The following is a 27,197-nucleotide window of genomic DNA, read 5'->3' as shown; positions in this document are numbered from 1 at the left end:
CTAGTCAGATCATCCTACAGTAAAGGCCAGGTTGACATAGAACTTCAACCAGCTTTTCACTGCCTCACTTTAAAATATAAGCAGGCAGCCCTGGCCGGTTGGCTCAGTTGGTTAGAGTGTCGTCCCATATGCTAAGGTTGTGGGTTAGATCCCCAGTCAGGGCACATAGAAGAATCAACCAATGAATGCATACATAAGTGGAACAACAAACTGTTCTCTCTCTCTCTTTCTCTCTCCCCCTTCCTCGCTCTCTAAAATCAATAAATAAAAAGTAAAATATAAGCAGGCAACTAAAGATTATCAGACATTTAATGAAAATATCTAATATGAAAGACCAGAACAACCAATGTGGAGGAAACAAAGCATACAGGGGAAAAAAACCTTCAAAAACAAATCATCAATAATATCCCTAGAGAGATCAATGAGAAATGAAAAAACATTGCACCATGAAACAAGAACAAGATGCAACAAAAAGGGAACAATAAAAGAGCTCTTGGCAATTAAGATTCAATTTAAGAATCTCTCCAGGGAGCCTGACTTCATGTCCCTCCTCTGTGTAGGCATGTATTTTACTTCCTACTCTATTTTTTTGTCTCTTCTATTAAAACTAAGTGCCTTGAGTTCAGGGGCATCTCTTATATGTCTTTATATCCCTAGTGCCTAATGTTGGAGACACAAGCAAGCAGAGTTGGGGGGCTATCAGTTGACATTGTTTCAAGGGAGCAGGTGCTAAATATCAGTCCTGGCTCCCTAGCAGACCAGCTGCTGCACCAAATCAGGGGGACTATCAGCAGAGGAGGACTTAGAAGCATCAACCTCTGGGGACCAATGTCCTAACACCTCTTCTTTCTTTCTCGATTCTAGGGCTTCCTTGACTCTTCCCACTCAGCCTATCCATTGGCTTTAGTGCCCCCACATACACTCCTTCCTGGGGGGAGCTTGCCTGGCCTTTCCAGATACAGCCTGAGTAAACTGAGGCAGAGAATTCCAGAGTTCTTTGGGATGGGAAGCAGCGTGCTCCGACTTCAAAGGCATTCCTGGATCATCAGTCAGAAAATGAAAACCACTTATGTATGCCATGGCCTACAAACTAGCCAGCTTGTTCATTATGGGGGTGGGAGGGGGGAAGTGCATGCAGGAGAATGCTCACTGGGATTGCTCTCTGAGTAGCAGCTGTGGGAAGCAGTTCCTGGCACAGAAGCCAAGTCAGGGAAATCAAGGCCCTTCAGGCAGGAAAGAGGAAGGTATAGAGGGGCAGCTGGCCACTTACGGAGTCCGGGCCTCTCTACCAAAGGCATCTTCATTTGGGAACACCTGGGCCCTTCCTCTTGGATCATCAAGGTTCAAAAGTACTTAAATTATCAACCTTTGGGTAACAGTCTCCCAAAAAGAAGTACTTATGGCCGTAAGAGGAAGATGTAAGGTAAAAAAAGCACTAAATATGATGGGTTCCTTATAACCCTGATTTCCTTTATCCCATGCCCACTAGTGACTTCTGCTGCCTACAGATTCACTGGAACAAGAGATCCTTCCATGCCTTCCCAAAGAGCAGATAAGGGGAAAGCTCTTTATAAGAAGCCCTCCTTTGTTCCCTTCTTAACGAGAGAGAGAGAGAGAGAGAGAGAGAGAGAGAGAGAGAGAGAAAATACTCATCAAGTAGCTTCCCAAATCCAGCATACAGTGGTCCCAGGTTACTATTTGATGAAACACTGTCTATGTAGGTGACCAATGGGCCTGGTTTACCCTGGAATTCCCAGGGTTCAGTCTCATGTCCCAGGAAGCCCTTCTGTCCTAGGCAAATAGGGATAGTTGCCACCCTAATGCCATGGTGCTTTATTCACATTAGTCCTATGCTTATCTCACCCTCAAGAAACAACATGATTCCATCCTCTGAACTTTCTAATTGCCTATGGAATCTGCAAACTCATCGGACCCTTCACTATAGCATTCAAGTACATGGCATGTGGAGACCTGGGTCACAGAGCATCCCCCAAGACCATACAGCTAGTGGTAGACTGGGTAGCATCTGGATTGCCTCATTCACTAGACCAGGGTGTTTCAATCTTGGTACTACTGATATTTTAGGGCAGATAATTCTTTGTTGTGGGAGGCTGTCCTGTGCTTTATAGGATTTTAGTCACATCTAATCTCTAGCACCCCTCCATCCTAGTGTGACAACCAAAAGTGTCTGCAGGTATTGTCAAATGTCACCTTCCTTGAGAATCACTGCCTTCTATGGAACTTTCCAGTGTCCTCTCTTTTTTCTCTTCCTATTGCCTATTACAAAAAATATAAAATTTTATTTATATTTATCTGGCCCCTGACTGATTGTGAGCGTATCTCAATTCACCTGATGGCAGGGGATGCCACGCTCAGCCAGCTCTGTTTGCGCACCAGTGGGAAGATCTTATGCTCTGTGTTGTCTGTGGCCATCCAGTGGCCAGTGCGGCCCTGGCCAGCGTGAAGTGCCCGAGACTGCAGTTCTCTGAGGCTGCCAGCTTGGCCGCCTCAGACCAGAACAGCAAGGGTCAGGGTTTCCTTCCTCACTCCAATACAAACTATACTCTGTGACTTATTTTTTAAACATCTTAGCATATTAGATCTAGGGCTATAAGTAACACTAACAGATCCCCAGACACTGTTCTTTCTCTGTTGCACCTCAAAGGTGGCACGCTGGATTTGACTTAGCCTGGGGTTTGCTGGTGATCCAACCTACTCCTCCCCAGAAACAGTGAATTGCAGAGGCCCGAGATGTTTATAGGAAAAGAGAAGGATTCATATAATGATTACATGTGTCATTTTCTATCTTAGTGAATTCTTCGCAGGAGAGAGGAGTAATAATAGCTCTCCTTGGTGCCTAGAAGATGCTCTAAAAATAAAGAGCAGAAGTAAAGCATTATAAAGACAAGCGGGTTCAGGAAACTCATCCAGTCTGAAAATGGTCCAAGTCAACACACTTCTATTTCTAACCAGCCTTAACTTCACTTGAGAGAAATGAAAACCTTGGAGCTAAACCAAAGGGTGCTCTCTATCTACTTGGCTTCAGAGCAAGAAGAGTCAGCAGGAATTCCAAACACACTGCGCGTCATTGGAGGCAAGTCTGATGACTCCCCTGTTTACTTGCTTAAGCGTTGCCATGACAATATGGCCACACCTAGACTTTGGGATCAAGAATATGGAATTCTCTGATCCCAAATGCCTGTGATCCACGTCACCATGACTGTCTTCCTGTGAACTTAGAAAAGAAAGGAAGGAAGAGAATGAGAGAGAGAGAGAGAGAGAGAGAGAGAGAAATAGTGAATAAGCAAGTAAATACAGGAAATCAATTTCACCTCCAAAACAGGATGGGGTAACCCTGGAGAATGACACAAAGGCCTGGCACAGCTCAGCTAGAGGAGAGGCCCTGGAAGGCCTTAGCTACACAATTGAAATATTCCCTGTACGGCATCAGGAATTTCTTTGGTGTGCATGTGTGTTTTAATTATAATTAATGAAACATGGCTGGGGAAAAACAACCACCACCACCTCCCAGTGCATGAAGAAACACGCAGCAGCCACAGGCATCACGTGTCTGAAGCGCCAGTCACTTCAGGACAGAATGTGCTTTTTCCTCCAATCCCGAAGCCTGCCTCTTTACTGAGGTTTGGCCTTTATACAACCCCAGAGAGTCGATGCAAGGCTCTCTCTGCCTGAACTGGTCTCTCACATTATGGGCATTTAGGACTATGCTTCCCTCTAGAGCACTCACTCTAGTCTCAAACAGGTAGATCAATCCAAGAACTGATGCAAACCCTTGAACCACAAATCCTTTCCAACACGCACATATTACTGGTGCAAAGCAGGCTGTGTTGCTTTGTCTTTAGGTGTGGGGTCTCTGGTTTGCTGCAAATGGGGTCAGTTGTGCTGGTGATCTAAGCCTTGGCTGTTCTCTAGTGATTATCCCCCAAATAAAGCCAGAGTTAGCTGGCACAGCTGATAAAAAGTGTTTTTGGCCCATTCAGGTTTGAAAATATGAGTGTGAAAAAAGAGATGGGTGGAGGCACCCCCAATGGGGACCGTGCACTGTCTTCAACTTCAGCTCAGTTCTGTTGCTGATGCAACTATGGCCACAGCTGCCAAATGCTGCTCCCCTCTGCTTGTTAAAGAGCCAGGCAACCCGTCTGATTTACCGAGTAGAGCTCATTCAGGACCTTCATCAAATCATCTTGGAGCTGCTGGCCGACTTCTTTACTCTGCAAGAAAAGAGGAATGAAGGTCAATTGGGAAACAGAAGGAAGAAGGAGGGGGCAACAAAGGCAAGAGCAGCAATGGCTCTACAAATAACGCAGACTCAATTAAGGCCCATTATTTAATCCAGTAAATCAGATAACCACTCCGATCAGACCCAATTATGGTCAGATCACTCAAAGAGTTTTAATAAAATGAAACGTGCCCCTTCTATAGCTTAGCAAAGGGAAAATGGGTTGTAGCCTTTGGTTTTTCAATTGGTCCCCAAAGAACAGGTCTGAAAGCCACATTCTACCTAGCAACTGTTGTTAAGTGGAACAAATTTTCTCGGAGACATGTAGCCAAGCATTCCTGAGAATTGTGGAGGAAAGTAAGATGTAAAACAGGATGAGATGGGAAGAAGTATATAAACATCCAAGGACTTCAAAGTACCCAACGAAACAGAATCCTTCAAAGAGGAAGGAGTTAGATCTCTTTATTTTATTTTGGAGTTAGACCTCTTACTTGCTCTATCTCGATCTTAAACTTCCAGGGCAGTGGTACCTCAATAAAGACTGATTGTGAGATTGGCTGAACTGTTACTCAATTCTGATAATATATGTTAAGGGGTTGCCAACTGGTTAATCCCAAGTAGTGGTGGCTCTCAGGTTCTTTGCTGCTGCCACCCAGAACTGGCATCTAACTACACAGAGAGAATAGTAGAAATAGAGAAGAATGAGGAAGCAGAAAGGAAGAGCCACGCCTTCTATACTGAGTGTTTCATGCCAAGCCCAAGAGAGGGGATAAAACTGATTGGCATCACTGGGTCACTGAGAAGGGGAGCAATTGTTTTATCTTCTACCAGCTCCTTCTAGTTCTTTTCTATTAAAAATCAGATACCAACAATGCCCTTCTACCAGAAGGAATCACACACCTGGGCACAGCTCAGCTACCAGGCAAACAAAGAAAGAGGTCTTGCATGTCAGACACATAATCACTTAAGATTTTGTCTTTTTTCAAGATGAATGACTTTAAGAATATTTTTTTGACTACAAAAGGAATATATGTTTATTGAAATACATAAATCAGTAGAAAACCTCAAAAAAGAAAAAGTAACTCTTAATTTCTACTACTAAGAAATCATCACTTTAGACTTTGTTACATATTTTTCTAATCTTCCATAATTTTTGTGAGATCAGGATTACATTATACACACTGTAATTTATACACGTAAACATGTTGTGAACATTTCCTTACATATTATCGTTATCCTATAACATTACAATAGACCATATTGATGTAGCTCCTAATGTTGGGCATTTACATTGTTTATAAATGTTTATGATAAAACATGCTGCATTAAATTACTTTGTACATAATCTATGCACACACCTTTCATTATTTTCTCCTAGAAGTAGCACTGCTGAGTCAAAGACTATTTACTTATTTATACCATTAAATTGCCCTTGAAAAAAACTGTACCAATTTAAAATACCACTAGAAACATAAGAATGCTATTTCACTTTTTTGTCTTGACAATTTGATATGGTATCCTACTGTAATTTGTAGTCCTTTGATTCAGGTGAGCCTGAATTAAAAAAAAAAGTTTATCACTCATTTTCATTTTTTTATACTTTGCCATTTTTCTTTATGGAGTTAATTATGGAACATAACACGAGTGACCTTAGTTGTGGGTTGACATGAATTTTTATACCTGGGAGTGTGGAAAAGGGTGGAAGGAGCCCTGACTTAGCAATCACAAGAGCCTCACATTCCCAGATCCTCCACCATCAAGGAGAGAACTGGATAACTCAGTTAATCTCTCTAGGCCAGTGATGGCGAACTCATTTTTTTTTGGTTGATTTTTCTTTGTTAAATGGCATTTAAATATATAAAACAAATATCAAAAATATTAATCTTTGTTTTTACTATGGTTGAAAATATCAAAAAATTTCTATGTGTGACACGGCACCAGAGTTAAGTTAGGGTTTTTCAAAATGCTGACATGCCGAGCTCAAAAGGTTCGCCATCACTGCTCTAGGCCCATGTTTTCATTTCCATAAAATGAAAGTCTTTGGCTTAAAAATTCTTAAGGTCTTTTCCAACCTCTGCCATTCTATGGTTCTTTATGATCTTTTGTCTGGCTTCTTGAGTCTGTGTTAGAGTCAAACACCACCACCTCAGGGTATGGCTGGTTGGCTTCACTCCATAGAGTGGAAGATAATCAGAGAGTTCTCAGGGATCAAGATGCTCAATAAAATGGATGGCTTCAAAGGTTATCTCACCAGCCTTAAATTTACATTCCCAGTGCCTCTCATCCATGCCCTCAACCACTGGAAGACGCCACAAGAGAGAATGCCTTTCATCTAGGAGCTCACATACCAGCCTCTCCTTCCCATGTGAGGCCGGCTGGGCTCCACTGAAGAACAGAGGTCCCAGGAGGAGAGTGAGGCGAAATGACTCACCAACCAGCCCAGAGTCAGCAACAAGGCCAGGAAGTGACCATGATTATCACTTCCAAGTGCCCTGCCCTCCCACCTCCGGACCAACTCCCCCAGCCAGCCTCCCACCCTCCCTTACCATCTCCTTATGTTTAAATGGCAGAGGTTACAGGAGAAAGCTCCCAGTCCTCTACCTTCTTCCTCACCCATCACTTAAATAACTTGGCGCCCAGAGAAGGAGGGCGGGGTGGGGAGAAAAAAACATAACCAATAAAACAGCAATTAAGCCCAGGCAGATGTTTCCTTTCATGTACTACCCATTAGTTGGAAAGGGACCGACTCAACTATTATCCCTGTTTATTTGAACAGTCTGCTGAAGCGATGCGGACTTCAGGCTTCCCTCTGGCTGAGGGCTGGGGGGACATACGTGTCAAGTGTCAGATAAAGCCGCCAGCAAGCCCCCAGCAAGCCCCCAGCAATCCGGAGCAATTCTGACCCATAGAGAGAGGCAGGAAATAGCCAGAGCCTCTCCTCTCACAGATGAAAAAGGCCACCCGTTCTCTATGTCAGAAACCTTAACTGTGTGCCTTTGGTGGCAAGCATGGTCCCAGTGCCCCTGGGAGGGCTTCCGTGCTGGCTGCTCTGGAGGGGTTGTCAGAGTTGGGGCGCTACAAGGGGACCCCACCCAAAAACAAGGGGGACATCTATTCCTGGGAACAACAAAACCTGACGAGGCCGAGTGCATGACAATGAAGACTGTAGAGCCTTTCCGTTCTCTATTCAAAAAGCAAGGGGTTTGTAGGCAGGGAAGAAAGAGAATTTACAGAGCCGTCTTTGTGTGCTATCACACAGCCCGCATCTCTCCTTTAAAGTTTCTTGGAAGAGAATGAGTCATCTAAACATTGCAGGAAACCAACTAGAAGTCAAGGGAAAAAATTACTTTGGGCGAAGTTTTTCTCTTAAATGTTTGCATAGTAATCTTTGCTTCAAAAAAAAAAAAAGATGCCTAAATTTAGAAAAGAGATGTGACACAATTGACAGAGCTGGCCCTATGGGACAGGAAGTACAATGGTGTGCTCCGGCGGAGATCTTTTATTTTGAAAGTCACCACAAACGTTTGGGCCCGAGCAAGCTTCAGGGCCCCCACTCTGCCTGCTTCTGGGTGGGGCTGATCGGAAGGCGGTGAGATTGCGACAGCTCCTGCCAGCTGTGTGCTTACAAAATGGGTAGGGAATCCTCCTTTTCCAGCAGATAACAGCATTGGACAACAGAACCGAAACACACAGCCTCATTTCCGCAAGGCCAACGTGCCAAAGCCTCTCACTCACCAAAAGGAGCAGAAATGGAAGGAGGCATGAGGCTGGTCACTCATCTTTGGGTCAATACATTTCCTGAGCTTGGCTGGGTTTGTCTATTAGCATTTCCCAAAGAACACTGCTTATGAAAAGGTTTTAAAACCAGTCCTTATCAGGGAGATACTACAGAGCTGTGTCACTGGGCAGGCACAACATTACTCCCTATTTGTATGAAAGGAAGAAAAGAGGAAGGCATGTCTCGGCCATGTGGTGAGAGCTACTTTCAGCCACCCCAAGGCTGAGTCTGTCAGCAGGTAGAAACAGTAGGGTCATTTACTTCTCTGTCGATTAGCCTGTGCCAGCAGTTTTCCAAAAAAGAGTTTTCAAGGGCACAGATCTCCTTCCATCAGTGCTAGCACCCCCTCCCCAACCAAAGATACTTCTGAGACCAACTGTTTAAAAAAACAAGTTGGAAATTGAATTTGTGTGTATGGATTTCAGAGGAAAGGGAGAGGAGCCCTACACGGACCCCTGGCAGCAGAAGCACCTCCAGATGCACAGTGACTACTTCAGGGGCACTCACCTCTTCAAAGAGGCCACGTTTAGTGAGCTGGAGGTTTGCCGGAAATGCTTATGGTGGGGAGGACAAGGCTGAAAGGAGAGGCTGCTTGGTACCAGGGCCAGTGCGAGGTGATGGTGGGCATGGTGTCTGGCCTCTCCCCAGCTTATCAAAAGAGGTGGTGCAGAGTGAGGCTGTGAGGATAAGTCAGAGCCCAGGAAGGATTCCAGATCTCCCCTGGGCCACACCACCTGTGCATAGGCAGAGGCCTCTATGCAGCCGTCACTCACTGATTAAGCTGCCACATGATGGCTCTCGGGAACCATGCTCCAGTCATGACCTTATACTCTGGGCTGCCCAAGGTAGCATCAAATACAAATCCACTGAATGGCAATTTTTTTATAGAGAGGTGAGCAGGGAGTTGCCACAAAATAGATGCCTGAAGTGTTTTTACTCTCTGATAATAAAGCAGAGAAGGATTTCAAAAAATTCATTTTTAAAACTGTAATCCAGTAAAAGTATTTACAACAGTACTTATTATGGGCACTGCATTCTGATATTTCCTATTCTTTTCTATTTTTTTGTTAGTCATAACTCAACAAGTTCACTTCACAATTCATTAGTGAGTCATTATGCACATGTGTAAAAGGACTGGGTATACTATACTTGTGGAATTAATTTTTTAAAAATGGGTTAAGGTCTGGAGCCCACCAAAAAAGACAGGTGCTAAATCACATGCCCTCTCAAGGCGGCTGATCAAATGTTTTGAAGCAGGTTCCATTCCTAGATCGTGGCAAGGGGAAAATGCTGGATTTTAAGGAGAGCAATGAACAGTTTGTTGGCAAATATTTATAGGACATCTATTATGTGTCAAGCACTTGTGGTTTGGGAATGTAGCTGGATACAAAACAGACAGCTTAGAAGTCCACAATCTACTGAGAAAAGTGGGCTTTAATCTGATGTCTGAGCCTATCAGAACACAACTCTTCCAATCCCAGTCATTACTAGAAATGGAATTTCTTAAGTTAGTTTTCTAGTTCAAAAATCAATTGTTTTCTATCTCAGCCAAGAGGTTTCCACACGTTAACCTGACTCCAGATGTTGAATCTAGCTTGCCAGAAACAAAATGTGATTTAAAAATATCTATCACATGGCAAATCTCTTTGAATTTGCCTTTTCAAGTTACTAATAGATATTTCAGGTTATAATGATACTGTTTCAGTATAAAAACAGTCACATTCCATTTTTAAAGAATGCCTAGAGCTTGTCAGCACCAAAAGGCTAATCTCACCTGTAGCTCCTTTACTCAGAAGTGAATGGGTGTAGTTAAACTCTCCCCGTGACAAGTCATATTTTAAAAGAAAATGTGAGAAACCTGACGCAGTCTGAAACCCAGTATCTGCCTCAGAACTCGCCTTCTGAAAGCAGTCGTAAAATAGCCAGTTGTTGATTTCACAATTAGAATTCTATTTAAATGTCTGAAGAACTTGAAGGAAGAAAGGAAGGAAGAAAGGAAGAAAAGGAAGGAAGGAAGGAAGGAAGGAAGAAAGGATCCCAAAGCCAGTAATATGAAACCATCTAAAACCAATGAAAAAGAGATTATAACTGTTAAAGCATCTTTCTGTCTTCTACAGTGCCCAGCCCACTGCTGTGTACACAGTAGTCGTAAAATAGCCAGTTGTTGAATCAATTAGATCACATCTGAGTTTAGACTTAAACACTAAGCTTTCACATAACAACAAGAATAGAACAATATAGCCGTGTTTCTTTATATACATTATTAAGTCTTTTCCCGGGTCACACAGCTATTCAGGACCCTGTCTAGGACCACGTACACTATTAGAAGAGGGTGAAGCATGAAGGCTCTGGAATCGTATGACTTTGGGTAAGTTATTTAACCATTCTATGCCCCAGCTTCCACATCTGTAAAATAAGGTAACAATGAGATAATCCATATAAAGTGCTTAAAAGAGAATCTAGCACCCAGTATGCTCCATAAATATTAGCTATTATTGTTAGAATCCAGCCCTTTTAATACCCACTTGAATGCTCTTTCCACCACCCTGTGCTGCCTCCTTCTGTTCCCTCAAAACCTGTTCATGATCATGATGTGGAATTGGGAAGGTCACCAGAAACTAATTGTCAGGCAGGACTGCAGCTAAATCCCTCCAACAGAGGGATTCTACAACCTTCAGGGAATAAGAATCTGTTTTTCCTTATGCCTGGTGCTGCCAATCTATTCTCTGCTCCATCTCTTTAGTAAGAACCAAAGTAACAATCACTCTGGAAGAAAGATGCCGTTTTCCTGGGGGAAAATAAAACAAACAAACAAAACCAGTAGGTGTTTAGCAGAGAGGAGGAAACTGGCTAGGTGGGAGGAGGTACAAAAGAAAAATAAGGAGGCTAGAATTACTTTCTATCCCTCCAAGTGGATTAACAGGAAAGATCCTTCTCAGCTGCACCACTGGAACTTGGTTCAACTGAGTTGGTATTTTTAATGTCCACAGGTAAGAGCTCCCTATAGCCCAGGTCCGTGAGGACAAGGACTGCCCATTACCAAGTTCTGGTTTAATGAAACCAGGAGCTTTCTCCTCTAAGACACTTGCTTCTGAAAGCCATTTCCTTCAAGTCTTTCCAGAAGTTCTGGAATGTATGAGTAGTCAGACCTGATGGAATAATGCTAGTGGCCCTGGGAGAAAACCCATTCTTTGGCATGACAGCGAGTCCCATGGATTCACCTCCTACCTTCCTTGGATTCTCACTATGCTCTGTTAGAACTGACCAGAGCCTCTTGTCAGGGAAATACATAATTCGAACAAGACTGAGACCCACTGGGCTGGAGCAGGGGTGGGGACAGGAAGGGGCTGAAGGCCCTCTGCTCTCCCCAAACCTCAGATGGTACAGTCTGAAGCACAATCCTATAACAATCTGAATGTTCCTCCATGGTTGTTTCAATCTTTTGGAATGGCCATTTCTAATACTAAGAAAATAAGCTGAAAACAACACCCTTAAAAGGAAAGCGACAATCAAGTCTGAGGCTTCATTTCTTAAATCACCACTGTGATCCTTTTCTAGGCAAATTTCCATCTTTAACTCTTTTGGTGTAATGATTTCAATGGGAGTGTAATGAAGTCTTCAGGTCCTGATCTCCAGGGCTGAAACATTTCCTGAGGTTATATGGAAGATGAGTAATCACCCCACCTCCCAGGTGGGACACTAAAGACATAGAAATGATGTCTAGGTGACCGTGGAACCCTCGGGTAGACTGGGACACAGGGGACAAAAGACACAAAGGCAAACAGGCAACATGAGAACACAAATCTCTCAGCAATTGTAAAATGAACTCTGGAGGAAAAATAATCAATGGCTTGAAACTGGGCAAGAAGGGAAAAAAAAAAGTCAGATAAGGTTCTTGCCACAATAAGAAATTCCAGGAGTGGGGGATGAGCAGAATGCCCGTGCGGCTCCCAGATGGCTGGTAGGAGAATGGAAGAACAGGAGTTAAAAGAGCTCATCTGAAAGCTGGCAGCATGAACACAGAGAGGAGGGTGGCCCGGGAGAAAGTTAAACAGTCAGCAGCACCAGTACCGGAAATGCCAAGGGCACTGGGAAAAGTGCTGATTAAATACTTTAAGAAAGAGGAACCCAGCAGCACTTCATTGAGGGATCTGTGTAGTTTTAGTACGTTCGGAGTTGCCTTAGAATCCCCTTGTCAAGGGAGACAAAGAGGTTCCAGAAGGTTCAGTGATGGAGAGAGTATGTTCTTGACACTCCAGGGGCCAGAGTTGGACCCAAGAGGAGCATGAAGCCAATTCTGAGAGACCGAGTAGAGTGCTTTCCTGGCAGAGAATTAGGATGCATTTCTTGGGGGCTGGGGTGCAGATCTGGGTGGGGAGAGCTTTCTTCAGCTACAGTGGTGGTCTGCCGCCTTGTGTCCTTGCCCACACTATGTCCACATGCACAGTCACTCCTATCAGTCATGGTCCACATACAGTTAACATCTCTATCCTCGAGGAGGGCACCTCCCCTCTTGCTCGTACTTCATCCCCAATGAAAACTCACTGAAGTGTGAGAAGGAAAATGTTCAGGGTTTGTAGCTGGCGATTTCCAATCTCCAGCTCTGATTTCCCACCCAAGAGCTTCAATTTTCCTCTTCAGTTCAGGCTTTATAAATGTTTCAGGTGCACTTGAAAAAAATGCGCGTTTGGCTGCAGTTGCTAGGCCCAGTGCCCATATATGTTACTTAGGCAAACGGATTTTCTTTTTTTGTCCACTGGTTTAATCATCCACTAAAACAGGTGTATTAAATCTCCCAGTGGGGTTGATGATTGTTTACTTCTCCTTTTAATTCTGCCCATTTTTTATTTATATACTTTAGAATTTTATTATTAAGTATATACTCCTTTCTGATAACTTGAATCTTTAATTATTATGAAATGTTTCTCTTTATCTCTAATAATCCTTTTGGCATTAAAATCTACTTGGTCTGAATTTATCAGAACTCTCTTTTTCCATCATTTTGCTCTATACTTTTCTATATCCTTATATTTAAGGTGTGTCTCCTCTTACAAGCAACGTATACTTCACTTTTGTTTATTTAAAATCTGTCGGACAATCTGTTTTTTAATCTTATATGACTCAATTTACACTTGTCATTACTGATAAATTGAAGCTTAAATCCATCCACTGGCTATGCTACTTGTTATACCTGTCTCCACAGTCCCTTTCCCTCTGATTTTTTACCTTCTTTTTTTTCCTTCCATTTTAAAAAGTTCAGTGAGCCCTGGCCGGGTAGCTCAGTTGGTTGGAGCATTGTCCCGGCACACCAAAAGGTTGAGGGTTCAATTCCTGGTCAGGGCACATACCTAGGTTGCAGTTTCTCTCTCACATCGATGTCTCCCTCTCTTGCCCCCACCCCACTCTCTCTCAGTCAATCAATAATAACATACCCTTAAGTGAGGATTTAAAAAACAAAGTTCAGCCCTAGCTGGTTTGCCTCAGTGGACAGAGCATTGACCTGGGGACTGAAGGGTTCTGGGTTCGATTCCGGTCAAGGGCACATGCCCTGGTTGCAGACTTGATCCCTACCTAGTAGGGGACGTGCAGGAGGCAGCCAATCAGTGATTCTGTCTCATCATTGATGCTTCTTTTCTCTCTCTCTCGCTCTCTCCCTTCCTCTCTGAAATCAATAAAAATATATTTTTTTAAAAAGTTCAGTGAAAGCCATTCTTTTTTAGTATATTTTATATGTATTGATAAATACAGAGTCTACAACCACCACCATAACTAAGACACAGAACACTTGCATCATTCACCAAAATAATCTCTCATGCTGCCCCTTTCCTCTGTAAGTCTAACTCTGCTCCACCCTGAACTGCTGGAAGCCATGGCAGTGTTCTGTCTCCTATACTTTTCCCTGTACCAGAATCTCTCTTACCTTCTTCTGGACTCTTTTTATTAATCAAGCTTTCCCCTCTCTTAGACTGGTAGAGATATTATTTCTCTAGTGGTAACCTTAAATTACAACATATAGCCTTGACTTGCCAAAGTCTAATATAAATTAATACAATACTGGGCAATACTTTTAGACCTATTTCCCCACCCCGACCCAGACATGGATTCTATTGTTACCATTTACATTAATTTTACACACAAGAGTGGGCAAAAGTACATTTAAAGTTGTGAGAACGTGAAACACAGAGTTTATCCTTGTATTATTATTTATTAATCTGTATTTTTCCATATGAACCATTGTAATCCTGCTTTTGCCCACCCCTGTATGCTTAAAACCCCACATTAGATTTTTTTCCCCAACCCACAGACTTTACTCAGGTTTCACCAACTGTCTTACTTGTTCTCTGTAGTAAGAATATTTCAGGCCCAGGATCCAATCCAAGATCACCTGTTGCATTTCAGTTGTCATGTCTCTTTAGCCTTCTTTATCTGTATCAATCTTAGTCTTGCTTTTTCCTCTCAACTTTGACATTTTGAAGAGTTGGGGGCCACCTATTTTATAGAATGACCCTTGATTTGGGTTTGCCTGATGCTTCATTAGATTCACGTTATACATAGGTGGCAGGAATACCCCAGAAGTGACGCTGTATTCTTCTCATTGATCCTATCAGGTGCCAGGCGATTGTGACTTGTGCCCATATTGGTGATGTTAACTTCAGTCACCAAGTACTGGACATGTCCTCCAAGCTTCTCTACTGTAAAGTTACTATTTCCCCCCCTTTGTAATAAATAACTAACCTGTGAAGAGATTATGTGAAATTATGTGAATATCCTATTCCTTATAGTACATTGATGGCTCTTGCCTGGATCTAATTACTATAATGATTGGCAGATACTGGTTTTTATTTACTTTTAATTTTTATTTTATTTGATTGAGTGATTGACTGATTGACCTTGAGAGTACACTTATCAAAACTGGGGACACTGACACAAGGGAGGGCCTAGGATAGAAGCAGCAACGGAAGAGCCCAGGTGGGGCTGCTGTCAGCTCCCTAGAACATCAGAGAAAAGGGGACCTTGGAGACAGGTTCAGGGGCTAAGCCTGGGATGAGCTGCCACTGCCCACTGCTCCCCTGGTTGCAAGTCTCGTGGAGTTCCTTTAGGAGATGCACACCCAGAGGGAAGAAGAGGGGGAAGGGAAAGGCCCAGGCGTGCTCCTGGCAGGCGTGCTCCTGGGAGGTAGCGTGCACCCACTCTATCATTCTTTCTGCATTTATTAAATTTTACTGTAAGGGTCTTTTCCTTCTCCCTTAGATTTTTACTTCTGTCAAGGTGGATACATAGATTCTGCTTTTACTCAATGGGCTATAATCCATTACTGTCATTATTTATTAAACCAAATGGGTAACAACCATATTAAATAAAAGTGGAGAAGAAAGAATCCTAGTAACTTTCAGCTACAGTACTTTCACTCCCCTCAGGCTAAAGATAAAAGGACCAAATTAACTGCAAAGGAAACTTAAATTCAACTTAGTAGTTTAGTAAGTTTATTGCTAATAAAGGTGTTGGGAATAGTAATTCTGAAACAAGTTTATGTGTATTGTAGAACTGAGCAAAGGAATAAATATATTGATTTTGTTGGGAGCCAGGAATAAATATATTGATTTTGTTGGGAGCCAGGCTTCTCACAGTGAGAGAAAGGAATATGAATATATATACATATACAGTGAAAGGCAAGAATGACTTAAAACGGCAATTTTTCCCAGGCTGCTCACTAAAGGGACATGAGCAATGACAACGAGCACACCTAGCTTCCAGATCCCAGGTTCTAACATCACTCCCCACTAAAAAGACCTAGATGTCTTAGCAAAATGGCTGAGTCCAGGGGTGGGGCTGGGAGAGTAAGCCTGGACCATCTTGTGCCAGAAGTAACAATGTGCTCAAAGAATGACACATACAGAAGCCAGCTTGAAGGAGCTCCCATTGGCCCAACCTGGGACAATCTGAGTATGAAAATGATACCTTTCAGTTCATTAATTCTTTATTCAGTTTTGTCTAACCTGCTGTTTAATCCACGCATTGAGCTTATTGTAATTACTATATTTCTCCGTACTAAAATTTGTTTGATTCTTACTTCTCTTTATATGTAGATAAAATTCACATGCCATAAAATTCATCATATTTAAATGTACAATTCGGGAGGAGGGGGGTTCCTAGTATATTCACTAGGTTGTGCAACAAGTACCACTATCTAATTCCAGAACATTTCATCACCCCAGAAAGAAACCTCATACCTGTTAGTAGTTACTCCAACCCTCCCTCTTCTCTCTTCCTGGCAACCACTAATCTACTTCCTCAAAGGAATTACCCTTTCTGGATATTTCCTATAAATGGAATCATATAATATGTGGCCGTTTGTGTCTGACTTCTTTGCATGTGTATGCGTGTGTATGTGCATGTGTGTGTGTGTATGACTTCTTTCACTTAGCATCTAGTTTTCAAGGTTCATCCACATTGTTGCATGTATCAGTACTTCCTTTTTATGGCTTAGTAATATTCCATTGTGTAAATATGCCATACTTTGTTTATCCATAAATCAGTTGATGAATATTTGGCTTTGTTTCCACTTTTTGGTTATTACGAACAGTGCTGCTATGAATATTCATGTATAAGTTGTGTAAGCACATTTTCAGTTCTCTTGGGTATAGATCTAGGAGTGGAATTACTGAGTCACTGGGTAATTCTATGGTTCAGTTTTTGCTAAGTTTCTTAAGTTTTTAAGGAACTGCCAAACTGTTTTAAGAGTATCTGCACCATTTTATAATCCCACCAATTTCTCTATGTCCTTGCCAACACTTGTTCTTTTCTTATTTTTCTTTTCTAAGTATAGCCATCCTAGTGGATAGAAAAATTACTTCATTGTAATTTTAATTTGCCATTCCTTAATGACTAACAATGTTGAGTGTCTTTTATGTACTTGTTTGGCCATTTGTATACTTCCTTTTAAGAAAATTGGGTTGTTTGTCTTTTGTTGGGTAGTTGTAAGAGCTTTTCATATATTCTGGATACTAGCTCCTTATCAGATATATAATTTGAAAATATTTTCTCCCATTCTATAGGTTGTCTTTTCATTTTTTGATAGTGTCCTTTGAAGCACAGAACTTTATAATTTTGATAAAGTTCAATTTATGTGTTTTTTCTTTTGTTGCTTGTGCTTTGGTGTCATATCTAATCTATATTTTGGATTAGATAACAAAGTTATAAAGATTTACACCTATGTTTTCTTCCATGAGTTTTAGCTCCTTACATTTACATCTTTGATCCATTTTAAAAGTTGATTCTTTTTATAGTTTTCAGTTATTATTATTTGGTTTCATAAGTATGTTAAACATAAAGTTTGTCTGATAATCATTACATGGGTCTCCTGTGAGTCTGATACACACACACACACACACACACACACACACACACACACACGAAGGAGAAATATTAGGCCTAAGACAATAGTATTCTCCACTAAAGAGGATTTAAATTTGCTTCTAGCAACTAAATATCCTAGGTCACCTTAATCCAATGAGAGATTAAGATAATTTAAAGGTAGACTTCAGTCCCTGTGTGACTGTTAAAGTCTATTTCTGATTCACTCTTCTAAGCTGTATCCCTGTGGGGTCCCAAAGCCTGAGGAAGTTTACCAGGGCTCCCACTCCGTGGCCTTGATCCTGCTAGTCCTACAAGGCTATTAAAAGCTCTGCTCAGCTTCTTGGTCCTCAGTGTCTCTTCTAGAATAGCAGATCCTCTCAGGGAAAAGCAGCCCCAAAGAAGCAGAAGGGTAGGTGTGAATTACCTAAGCTGCCATTTGTAGAAGCACAACTCAAAGCTGAAACTTTGAAGACAGAAATTATTTTGTTTCTGTGTGGCCCACACTAGGTCTGGTGCAATGTTGGATACTAATTAATTACTCAAATATGCTTTGTATGAAAGAATGGATGCTGATTAAAGTGAAGGCTTATCACATTTATGTTTTAAAGTTGTCTATTCCCCAGGACATGGTAACCAAGTGTTTTGGTAAAACAAAAGAGAAGAAAGCCTGAGATTTTAAATATGGTTCCTCATTCCTTAAGGGTTTTCAAAAACCACAATCAAAAGGCAGGTGGGGGCTGAACCTACCTAATATAAAGGGCATCCGTGAAATTAGCTGTAGTGATTGAGAATGCAGATGCAAACCTCAGACATTCTCTGGTGGCTCAAAATCCACCAAATGGAGGAACTCCATATGATGTTCTACAAATCGGCACCCATTAAAGTCTCCGAAGGGCCATTTGAGGGTCCGAGGAAGGTTTGGCTATCTAGTTCCTGGGACGTAGGTGAGAATGTCAGCTTCACCAGCTACCCCAAATTCTTTAACAGCATATTGTCCTTTCCTAAGTGACACTAGTATAGAAAGGAAAGAAGTAATCACTGACTTCTAATTCTCTCTCCAATAAGAGGCCATATGCTGCTGCTAGTTCCTTCATGATACATATGTCTGACATTTCTCCTTTCCATTCCTCCTGTCACCGCTACTACATTGCAGGCCCTTCTCATTCGGCCCTGGATTAGAGGCCCAGCCTTTCCGAAACAGCAGCTCTACTATATCATCTTCCTGTGAAGAAACCCTCCGTGGTTCCCAAAGGCTCTCAGGATAAAGTTCAAACTTCTTGGTCGAGCACGCAGGGCTCTTTTTGGCTTTGTTTCACCTACTTTCCTTGTTTTCACTCTGATCTAAGCAAACTGTCTTATTCACCACTCTGTGAAGGACCCTCACCCATTCCTGTGCTCTGTTTGTCCTGAAGTCTGTGTCTTCCACATAGAATGTCCTGCACTCCAACTTGCCCCACACCCATAAACCTTTCCATTTCTAATTACAAAATCACTTTCATTCACTAAAATCCCAGCTCATTCTATCTTCTTTCTGAATTGCTTCATTTTACTTCCCCCAAAAGTAAAATAAATTTTAAAAAATAGTAAAAATAAATAAACAAAAACCCAGCTCAAATTTCACCTCTCTACTTTCTGCATGTAAAACATTTAGTACCATGCCTGGCATGGGTTAAATCTTCAAAATTCTTTAAAATTATTTATTTTAAAGTGAGTGTGTGTGCGTATGTGGGGGTATCAATGGTGATTTGGAAATTATATAGATTTTAAAAAAAAATTTAATTGTGTGCCTTGGCCGGTGTGGCTCAGTTGGTTGGAGCATCGCCCCATACATTGAAAGATCATGGTTCTCGATCAGGGCACATACCTAGGCTGTGGGTTCAGTCTTAGTTGGGGTGCATATGAGAGGCAACCAATAGATGTTTCTTTCTCTCTCTTCTTCTCTCTAAAATCAATAAACATATCCTCAGTGAGGATTAAAAAAAATTATATTGTGCCTTACCTCACACTATATATAAAAACTGGTATTATGGGAATGGCTCGGAGATCATAATGTGAAAGACAAATCTATGACTTTTAGGTGACAATACAATGGATATCTTCAAGACTTTAGGGTAGGAAAGGTTTTCTTAAATGTGGCAGAAAAAGCACTAACCATAAAGGAAAACAAATGCAACTATGCTAAAATTATAAACTTTTACGAACCAATAAAAAATATGAAAAAAATGCAGACAAAGCTCAGTGTAGGAGAATATATGTCTACACTTATACCCAATAAAAGAACTAATATTTGGAATAGGCATTTCACAAAAGAAAATATCTAAATGGTCAATAAAAATAAGAAAAGGCCCTCAAACTCATTAGTAATCAGATAAATACAAATTAAAACTAGTATGACAATAGCTAAGCTTAAAACAGTTGAAAGTAAAACTATAGTGAAAATTAAAAAGCTGATTATACTAAATGTTAGCAAGGATGTCAAAAAATAAAACTCATTGCTGGTGGGGGTGCAAATCCTATCTAATAAAGAGGGAATATGCTAATTGACCCTCACACCATCACAAAGCAGCACCCACAGCCAATAAGGAGGGAATATGCTAATTGACTGCCCCATCCTCAAAGATGGTGGCACCCACAACCAATAAGGAGGGGATATGCTAATTGACTGTCCCACCCTCAAAGATGGCGGTGCCCATAGCCAATAAGGAGGGAATATGCTAATTGACTGCCACACCCTCAAAGATGGCAGCGCCCACAGCCACAAGATGGCAACGCCCAGTCCCCTCAGCCCCGCCGTGTACCTGCCTCCCTGAGTCCCCCCAGCCCCCTCAGCACCCCAGCCACCCGGGGCTGCCCAAGGCTCAGGTAACCATGGCCACCCAAGGCTTGCACTGCCGGCAGTGGCAGCAGCAGAGGTGTGATGGGGCATTGCCTTTCCCTGATTGCTCTGCCGGCAGTGGCAGCAGCTGAGGGCTCCCGGACTGTGAGAGGGAGCAGGCCGGGCTGAGGAACCCCCCCTCCAGTGCATGAATTTTCATGCAACGGGTCTCTAGTTACTAATAAACACTTTGGAAAACAGCATGAATTTTCATGCAACGGGTCTCTAGTTACTAATAAACACTTTGGAAAACAGTTCAGTATGTATGTGTGTGTGTATATATATATCCCTAATATGCAAATAGTTAAACGGCAGAACAACCGAACAACCGGTTGCTATGATGTGCGCTGACCACCGGGGGCACACGGGGGACATGGCGGGCATCGGCAGCAGGCGGCAGAGCACAGAACATGGTGGGCGTCGGTCGCAGTGGGATGGTGAAGCAGGTGAGCGGGGGTACCAGACCAAGGTGGGGCACCGGTCGCTGTCATCAGGGCAAGCCTTTGGTGGTTAATGAAAATTCTTTGCTCCCATGCACCACAGTCCCACCCGGTGCTCACACCTGCTGCTGGCACTGGCCCCACTTGCACCCGCTGCCGGCACCCAGCGCTGGCCCCGATCACTCGGTGCCATCAGTGGGTACAAGCGGTGGCTGCTGGCCCTGATTGCCCCTCAGGGCTTCTCCACCTCCCCCTGCTCCTGAAGGGCAATCGGGGCCAGCAGCTGCCTTTCGCACCCACTGCCAGCGCTGGTCCCAATCGCTCCACGCCATCAGCGGGTGTGAGTGGGGCTAGCGCCATGAGCAGGGCGGTGCCATGAGCATGTGGAAGCAGCAGCGGCATGAGCAGGGCTGCCAGCAGACAAGGGACCAGGGGCCTCAGCGGTAGGGGCCAGGTTGGGGTGTGGAGGATGGGCCAAGACCTGCCCCTGTGCCCACCGCAGCCTCTCGGCCCACAGTTCCTTTCAAGGTGCACAAATTCATGCACTGGGCCCCTAGTATAGAACATAAGAAGACATGCCTATTTTTTGACCCAGCAATTCCACTACTAGGTATATGCCCTAGAAATCTGGGCACATGCACAGCAGTGTGCACATAAAAGAACGTTCATAGTAGTTCCAAACTAAGAGCAACCCAAGTGCCCATTGATAACAAGATGGATAAATTGTGGTGAATTCATAAGTAGAATCCTACAGCAATAAAAATAAATAAGGTACAGCTATATGCAACAGCACGGATGAATCTCACAACCCATGGCAAACAAAAGAAGCAAGACAAGAGACCGAGTACAGTATGATTCCACTTATGTAAAGTTCACAAACAGGCCAAATTAAACTATTCTGATTAGAGGTAAATACCTAAAGGATATAATTTACAAAAAGCAAGGAAATGATTATCCCAAAAATAGAATAGTGGGGGAACAGAGAAACTGTGACTCGGGAGGAGCCGGAGCTTTTGAGGTGCTGATAAGGTTTGATGTACTAACCTATATAGTTACTTTGTTTGGTTTATAATTGCTCATTTATTATACACATAAATTTTCTATATTTCAAAAAGTTTTTAAAATGTATTTTTATTGATTTCAGAGAGGAAGGGAGAGGGGGAGAGAGAGAGATAGAAACATCAATGATGAGAGGGAATCATCAATTGCCTCCTGCATGCGCCACATTGAGGATCAAGTCCACAACCCAGGCATGTGCCCTGACCATTGAGCCACACCGACCAGGCTAGAGTTAAAATTTTTAAACCCCACCCCCCCAAAAAAAATTGATTAGTGCTACCCATCACAAATACAAGAATGGGGTTTTGCTCACACTGGTTCATGTGTCATCTTTGGACAACAGAGCTGGCTATAAGCTCTTCTTCTACTGCCTGTATTACATTTTGAATTATTATCTGTGCCATTTATGGAATACTTACCGTATCTGCATTGCCTTGATTAGCGCTAATTATACAAATGTGTTCTCCCCTTCAACTACAGCATAAGCTTCTGAAGGATCTGGACTATATCTTGCAATTAGTAATTAATAAAAATAATAATTGTAGCTTACATTCACCTAGTGTGCTACAGGCATAACCTTATTTAATTTTGTAATAACTCTATGAGGAAGATATTATCTCCATTTTATAAGTGCTAAAGCTTAGAGAGGTTAGATAATTTATCCATGGAAACAGCTCTTTAATGGTAGTTAAAATTTGAACTCGCAAACTCCTCTTCAATGCTCCTTTGTCATATTTATATTCTCATCTTGTATAGGACCTTGCATATAGTAAGCACCTAGTAATTACTTATTTGGTGAAAATGAGAGGATAAAGGCCATAGCAAGAGAGGGCTAGTACAAAAGAATACCCATGATGCATCAGTTTGTAAAACCTTAGGGATATTCTGCTAAAAAGGCTGTGATTCTATTTGTTCAAAAGGGAATAATATAGAGATAGCTATAAGAATAAGCTGCAGGGTTTTCTGGTTAGAGGGAGGGAATCCAAAACTTAATCAGCTTTTAAATCCACTTGCTGTATTTGGATGGCTGGCAGTTCAAAGGGCAAATGGCAAACGCATGTCTCATTCAGCACCCTGGCCATCCTGTAGACGGAACTGAGCCAAGGGGTTTCTAATTACTGCTTTCCCACTGATGTGGTGGCCCCGTGGAAGCCTCAACAGTCCATCTGTTCTTCGCCTTGGTCTTGGGACTTCAGCATGAATGGGATGAGGATGGTGGTAAATGACAAGGACGAGCCCTGTCTTGGGGGCCCTGCCCTATAGGGTTCAGGCAGCAATCTTCTTGGGGAGCCCAAGCAAGGGAGTGGAAAGAGGCTTAAGACAATGGGTGCTTTCAGGAGTTCCCTGAGTACCCAGAGGAGCTGTGAGGAGGAGAGGGAAGGTTAAAAAACCCAGGGGAAAGGAAACCATTTTTTGAGCCATTCCAAAAACAACAACCATGATCTAAGAACCACATGACACAGTCATAGCAAAAAAAGAAAGCAACAACGTGCCTTCCTGCATTCCTGCCTTTCCATGCCAGGCTGTCCTCACCCCCTGGTCACGCCCACCCCCAACTCCTGGGGACAATTGAGCTGTGTCTCTGGCATGTGCGGAGCTCTGCAGGTCATGGCCATATTTAACGAGAACATTCATTCTCCACAGGCTCTCCAGGGCTCCTCAAAACGCCCTTTGTGTCACTTTGCCTTTCTCTCCACCCCTCCTTGACACTAATTTAATCAAGATGTCCTTCTAGCTCACAGATAGGGTGGACTTGTCAGTTCCGCATTCTTTGTGGCATTACAGCTTCGAAGCAAACTATGTAGTGTTGAAGCCAGCAGGTTGAGGAGATGGGGTCAGGGTCTCCTAGCCAGAGCAGGCCAACCTTTTATGTGAACCCTAGGCAGGAAGAGTGCCCTAGGTTTGTGATATGGTTCTTCTAATTTTTAATTAGCCCTAAATAGTCTGTTGAGATGGAAAAATATTTTCTTAGGCAAGTACACACACATTCAGAAGCAAAGAAAAAAAAAAGCAAAGGAAAAGAAAAAAGGACAGGATTTCTTCATCAGCACTGTTTCTAGAATGCTGAACTAGAAGGGAGAGCTCGTTGTCACAGTTACGCCACTTCTCTCTCTTCTAGTCTCCACCCCACTCACCATAATTCTGCGAAATCTGAAAGCCTCAGTTGTCTTAGCTAAAAGTCAGATTTTAATTCAGGTTTGCCTCCCTTACTTGCTTTTGTAGAACACAGTCAATATCCAGAAGAGAATCTCAAAATTATGGTAGGGAATTCAACCAGTAAGAAAAATAAACAAAGAAACCATCTGGAGCCCTGATTGTTTTGTAGTTCTGTTTTTTATTTATAATTTTTGTTGATTTTTTTAGAAAGAGGAAGGGAGAAGGAGAGAGAAAAAGAAACATCAATATGAGAGTGGAACAATGATTGGCTGCCTCCTGCACGCCCCCTGGAGCTTGCAACCTGGGCGTGGTGCCCTGACCGGGAATTGACCAGCAACCTTTTGGTGCATGGGATGATTCCCAACCAAGCGACACTGGCCAGGGTTCTGTTCTTTCATGTTCTCTTCTCTTGTAAATTTTCTTTCCTTTTTTCTTCTCTTGTATGTTGATGGTTTTCTGTAGTGTTGTGTTTGGATTCCTTTCTCTTTATTTCTTGTACATCTCTTGTAGATTTTTAGCTTGTGTTTCATATATAACAAGCTATATTTATAGCAGCCTATTTTAAGTTGATGGTCACTTAAATACGAACACATTCTAAAATCACTACCATTTTCACTCCCTCCACATTTATGTTTTTGTCATTATTTTTTACTTCTTTTGTATGCATTTCTTAATTTCCTGTTATAGTTACAAAAGCTCTTCCTACTTTTGCCTTTTAACCTTTATATGAGCATTAGTGTTGGTTGATCCACTGCTTTTATTATGTGTTTGTCAGTGAGAACCTTTCTCTTTGTGATATTTTCTTATTCAAACTTTTTATTTTTTTTATCTTCTTCTTAAAGAAGTCCACTGAGTCTTTGGCCTTTTCCCTTCTCTTTTTGCTGACTTGTATATTCTCTTTTCTAAAAAAGCTGTAAGAAATGCTTCCCTCAAACTGTAATAGCTTTAGATTTTGTTTTAGTGTAGAGAGCACTCACTCTGACCCAAGAGAGAGAAGGATACCAGCTAATCTAGCAAGTGGCAGAAATCTGGGAAAAAGGCCAGTGGACACAGCCCCTGAGATATGGAGCACAATGTATTGTTTAACCTCATCCTAACACAAATGGTGAACACATCTGCACTGGACATTAGAAATGGCTCTGGGTTAAACAAAAGGAATTTGGTCCAAGAGGAGAAGCAACTCTGTGAAACGTCATTTAAATGAGACCTACAACATATTTAACAGTGTCAGCTACTCTGGTTCTTAGAAGGAATGTGATTTTTTTCCTATCTCAGAATGTTTCCAGCATTAAAAAAAAAAGCACAAAAATTTTTTTAAAAATTATTTTATTTATAGCACAAAATTTAAGCCCTTCTCATTCTGATTCCAAATATAGCTGGACTGTCTCTTCCATCTTTTCCATCCGTCCTCTCATTGCCTTAATTCGGTATCCGTTATCTCTTAAATGAACTGTTGCAATAGTTTTGTAACTGCTCTTGCTTTTCTAATCTCTCTCACACCCAAACCTCTCAGAGTAATCTTTCTAATAGACAAATCTGTCCATGGTACTCTATTGGTAAAACCATTACTGGAATTGTTTCAGTTAAGAAGCATCTATAGATGCTGAAAAGTAGTGGGCACAGGATGAGGAGAAATGGGGTATTTACATTGTCTCAAAGATTCTCCTCACAAGATACTTGAAGTGCAAAGGGCAAGTAACTTACAGTAAAAGGAATCTGGCAGACATCTACCTTAACCAAGTAATCAAAATGATCACCACGAGTAATGGTCAAATCAACAAGTGCCTCCTGACATTAAACACTGACAACGCAATATCACTCCTATGGTAATTCTTAACAAAATGGCTTCACATCACACAAAACAAAATTGAGACAGTCTACAAAATAACTGGCTAGTACTCTCAAAGTGTCAGTCATGAAACTGAGGAAATATCAGAGATTAAAGGAGACTAAAGAAATGGTGTAAGTTAACACAATGTATGAACCTGAACTGAACCTTGAGCCAGAAATTAAACATTAGTGGGGTAATTAGTGAAATTGACTTAGATAAGATTATGTAATAGTATTATATCAGTGTTAATTTCCTGATTTTGATCATTATACTGTGGTTATATGAGATTTTTGCATTAGTAGAATTAGGGGGAAGGGTATATAGGAATTTTTGTACTGTTTTGCCAACTTCTTTCTATGTCTGAAGTTATTTCAAAATGAAAAGTTCAAAAAACAAAACAACAACAACATTATGGAGGCTTCCCCTTTACTGGCTTCATGTCAGAGTGTAAGCTCTTTAAGATGGCATGCAAGGCCAGCCTCATCGCTTGCTATCTCCTACAAGGGCCCGGTGTTCAGCCATCCTCACCCACAGCACCTATAGTTCTGGAATACTGTCCACTTGTCTGCACCCCTTATTTTCTGCATAAGCTGTTTTATCTCCCAGGAATCTGTATGTACCACCTTCCCTAGTCCCTTACCCCCAACTCCTACTCCTCCTTAAGACTCAAAGGACTTCCTAAGGCAAAGTTCATATCATGCTTTCCTCCACTCAAGAACCCATTACTTCACTGCATTATCATTGCTTATCTGCATGTCTTTTTCTCCCACGAGACTCTGTGCTCCTAGGTCAGAGGCCACACCATGCCATCTGCCCAATACCTGGCAATGTGTCACACATAGTCAAAACCCAGTAACTATGTGTTGAGTGAACATGCTGTCTACACTTAGAACTATTACAATACCCCACATCGGTATAGTGTCTAATATTTTTACAAAGCACTTTCATAAAAGTTCCCCTACTTAATGATGGAATTTCAGGGAGAAATCTTGGAAAGATTAGAAACCCTTATTTTACAGATTGGAAAGAAAACCTAGTGCAAGTTAAAAAGTTAGGTCACACTGTGAGTCAGTGTGAAAGCTTGGAAAAGACTCCACCTCCCTCCCCATCAGGGTCTCTTTTGATTCATAAACTACAGCAGGGGCCTCCTTCTCCAAACCAGCAAATACCACAGCAGGCATGCAGGCAGGAGGGTCTGGGCCGGGCATGGTGCGTGGGCAAAGCATTTAATAAATGCCTGCTAGAACCCCCTGAGTCCCCAGGGAGCAGCACCACAATTCCTTCTTTCCCTCAGGTTGAACCTGAACAAGGTGTGACCCTCAGGCCTGGCGGAACCAAGACACCTGACCGCAGCGTCCAGTCAGGAATGTGCAGCTGGAATACACTAGTGTTCAATGAGAGGCCTGACTGTCCACCTGAGAGACCTCTGATCCAGAGAGAGCAGGAGCCTGACTCCTCCA

General features: G+C 42.2%; 1 protein-coding gene across 15 annotated transcripts in view; it reads right to left on the bottom strand.

Annotated features, from left to right (window-relative positions):
- Window positions 1–27,197, bottom strand: part of SRGAP2 (SLIT-ROBO Rho GTPase activating protein 2) — a 239,460-nt gene that overhangs the window by 64,922 nt on the left and 147,341 nt on the right. For all 15 annotated transcript variants that reach the window (XM_023758976.1, XM_023758978.1, XM_023758979.1 and 12 more), the window contains one exon: window positions 4,170–4,232. In XM_023758976.1, the coding sequence (XP_023614744.1) occupies window positions 4,170–4,232 (63 nt within the window). The remainder of the gene's footprint in view (window positions 1–4,169; window positions 4,233–27,197) is intronic.

Source organism: Myotis lucifugus, unplaced genomic scaffold (assembly GCF_000147115.1).
Source record: "Myotis lucifugus unplaced genomic scaffold, Myoluc2.0 scaffold_145, whole genome shotgun sequence".
Lineage (NCBI taxonomy): Eukaryota > Metazoa > Chordata > Mammalia > Chiroptera > Vespertilionidae > Myotis > Myotis lucifugus.
Note: the sequence above shows the minus strand (reverse complement) of the source record. Positions and strands in the feature narration are given on the sequence as shown.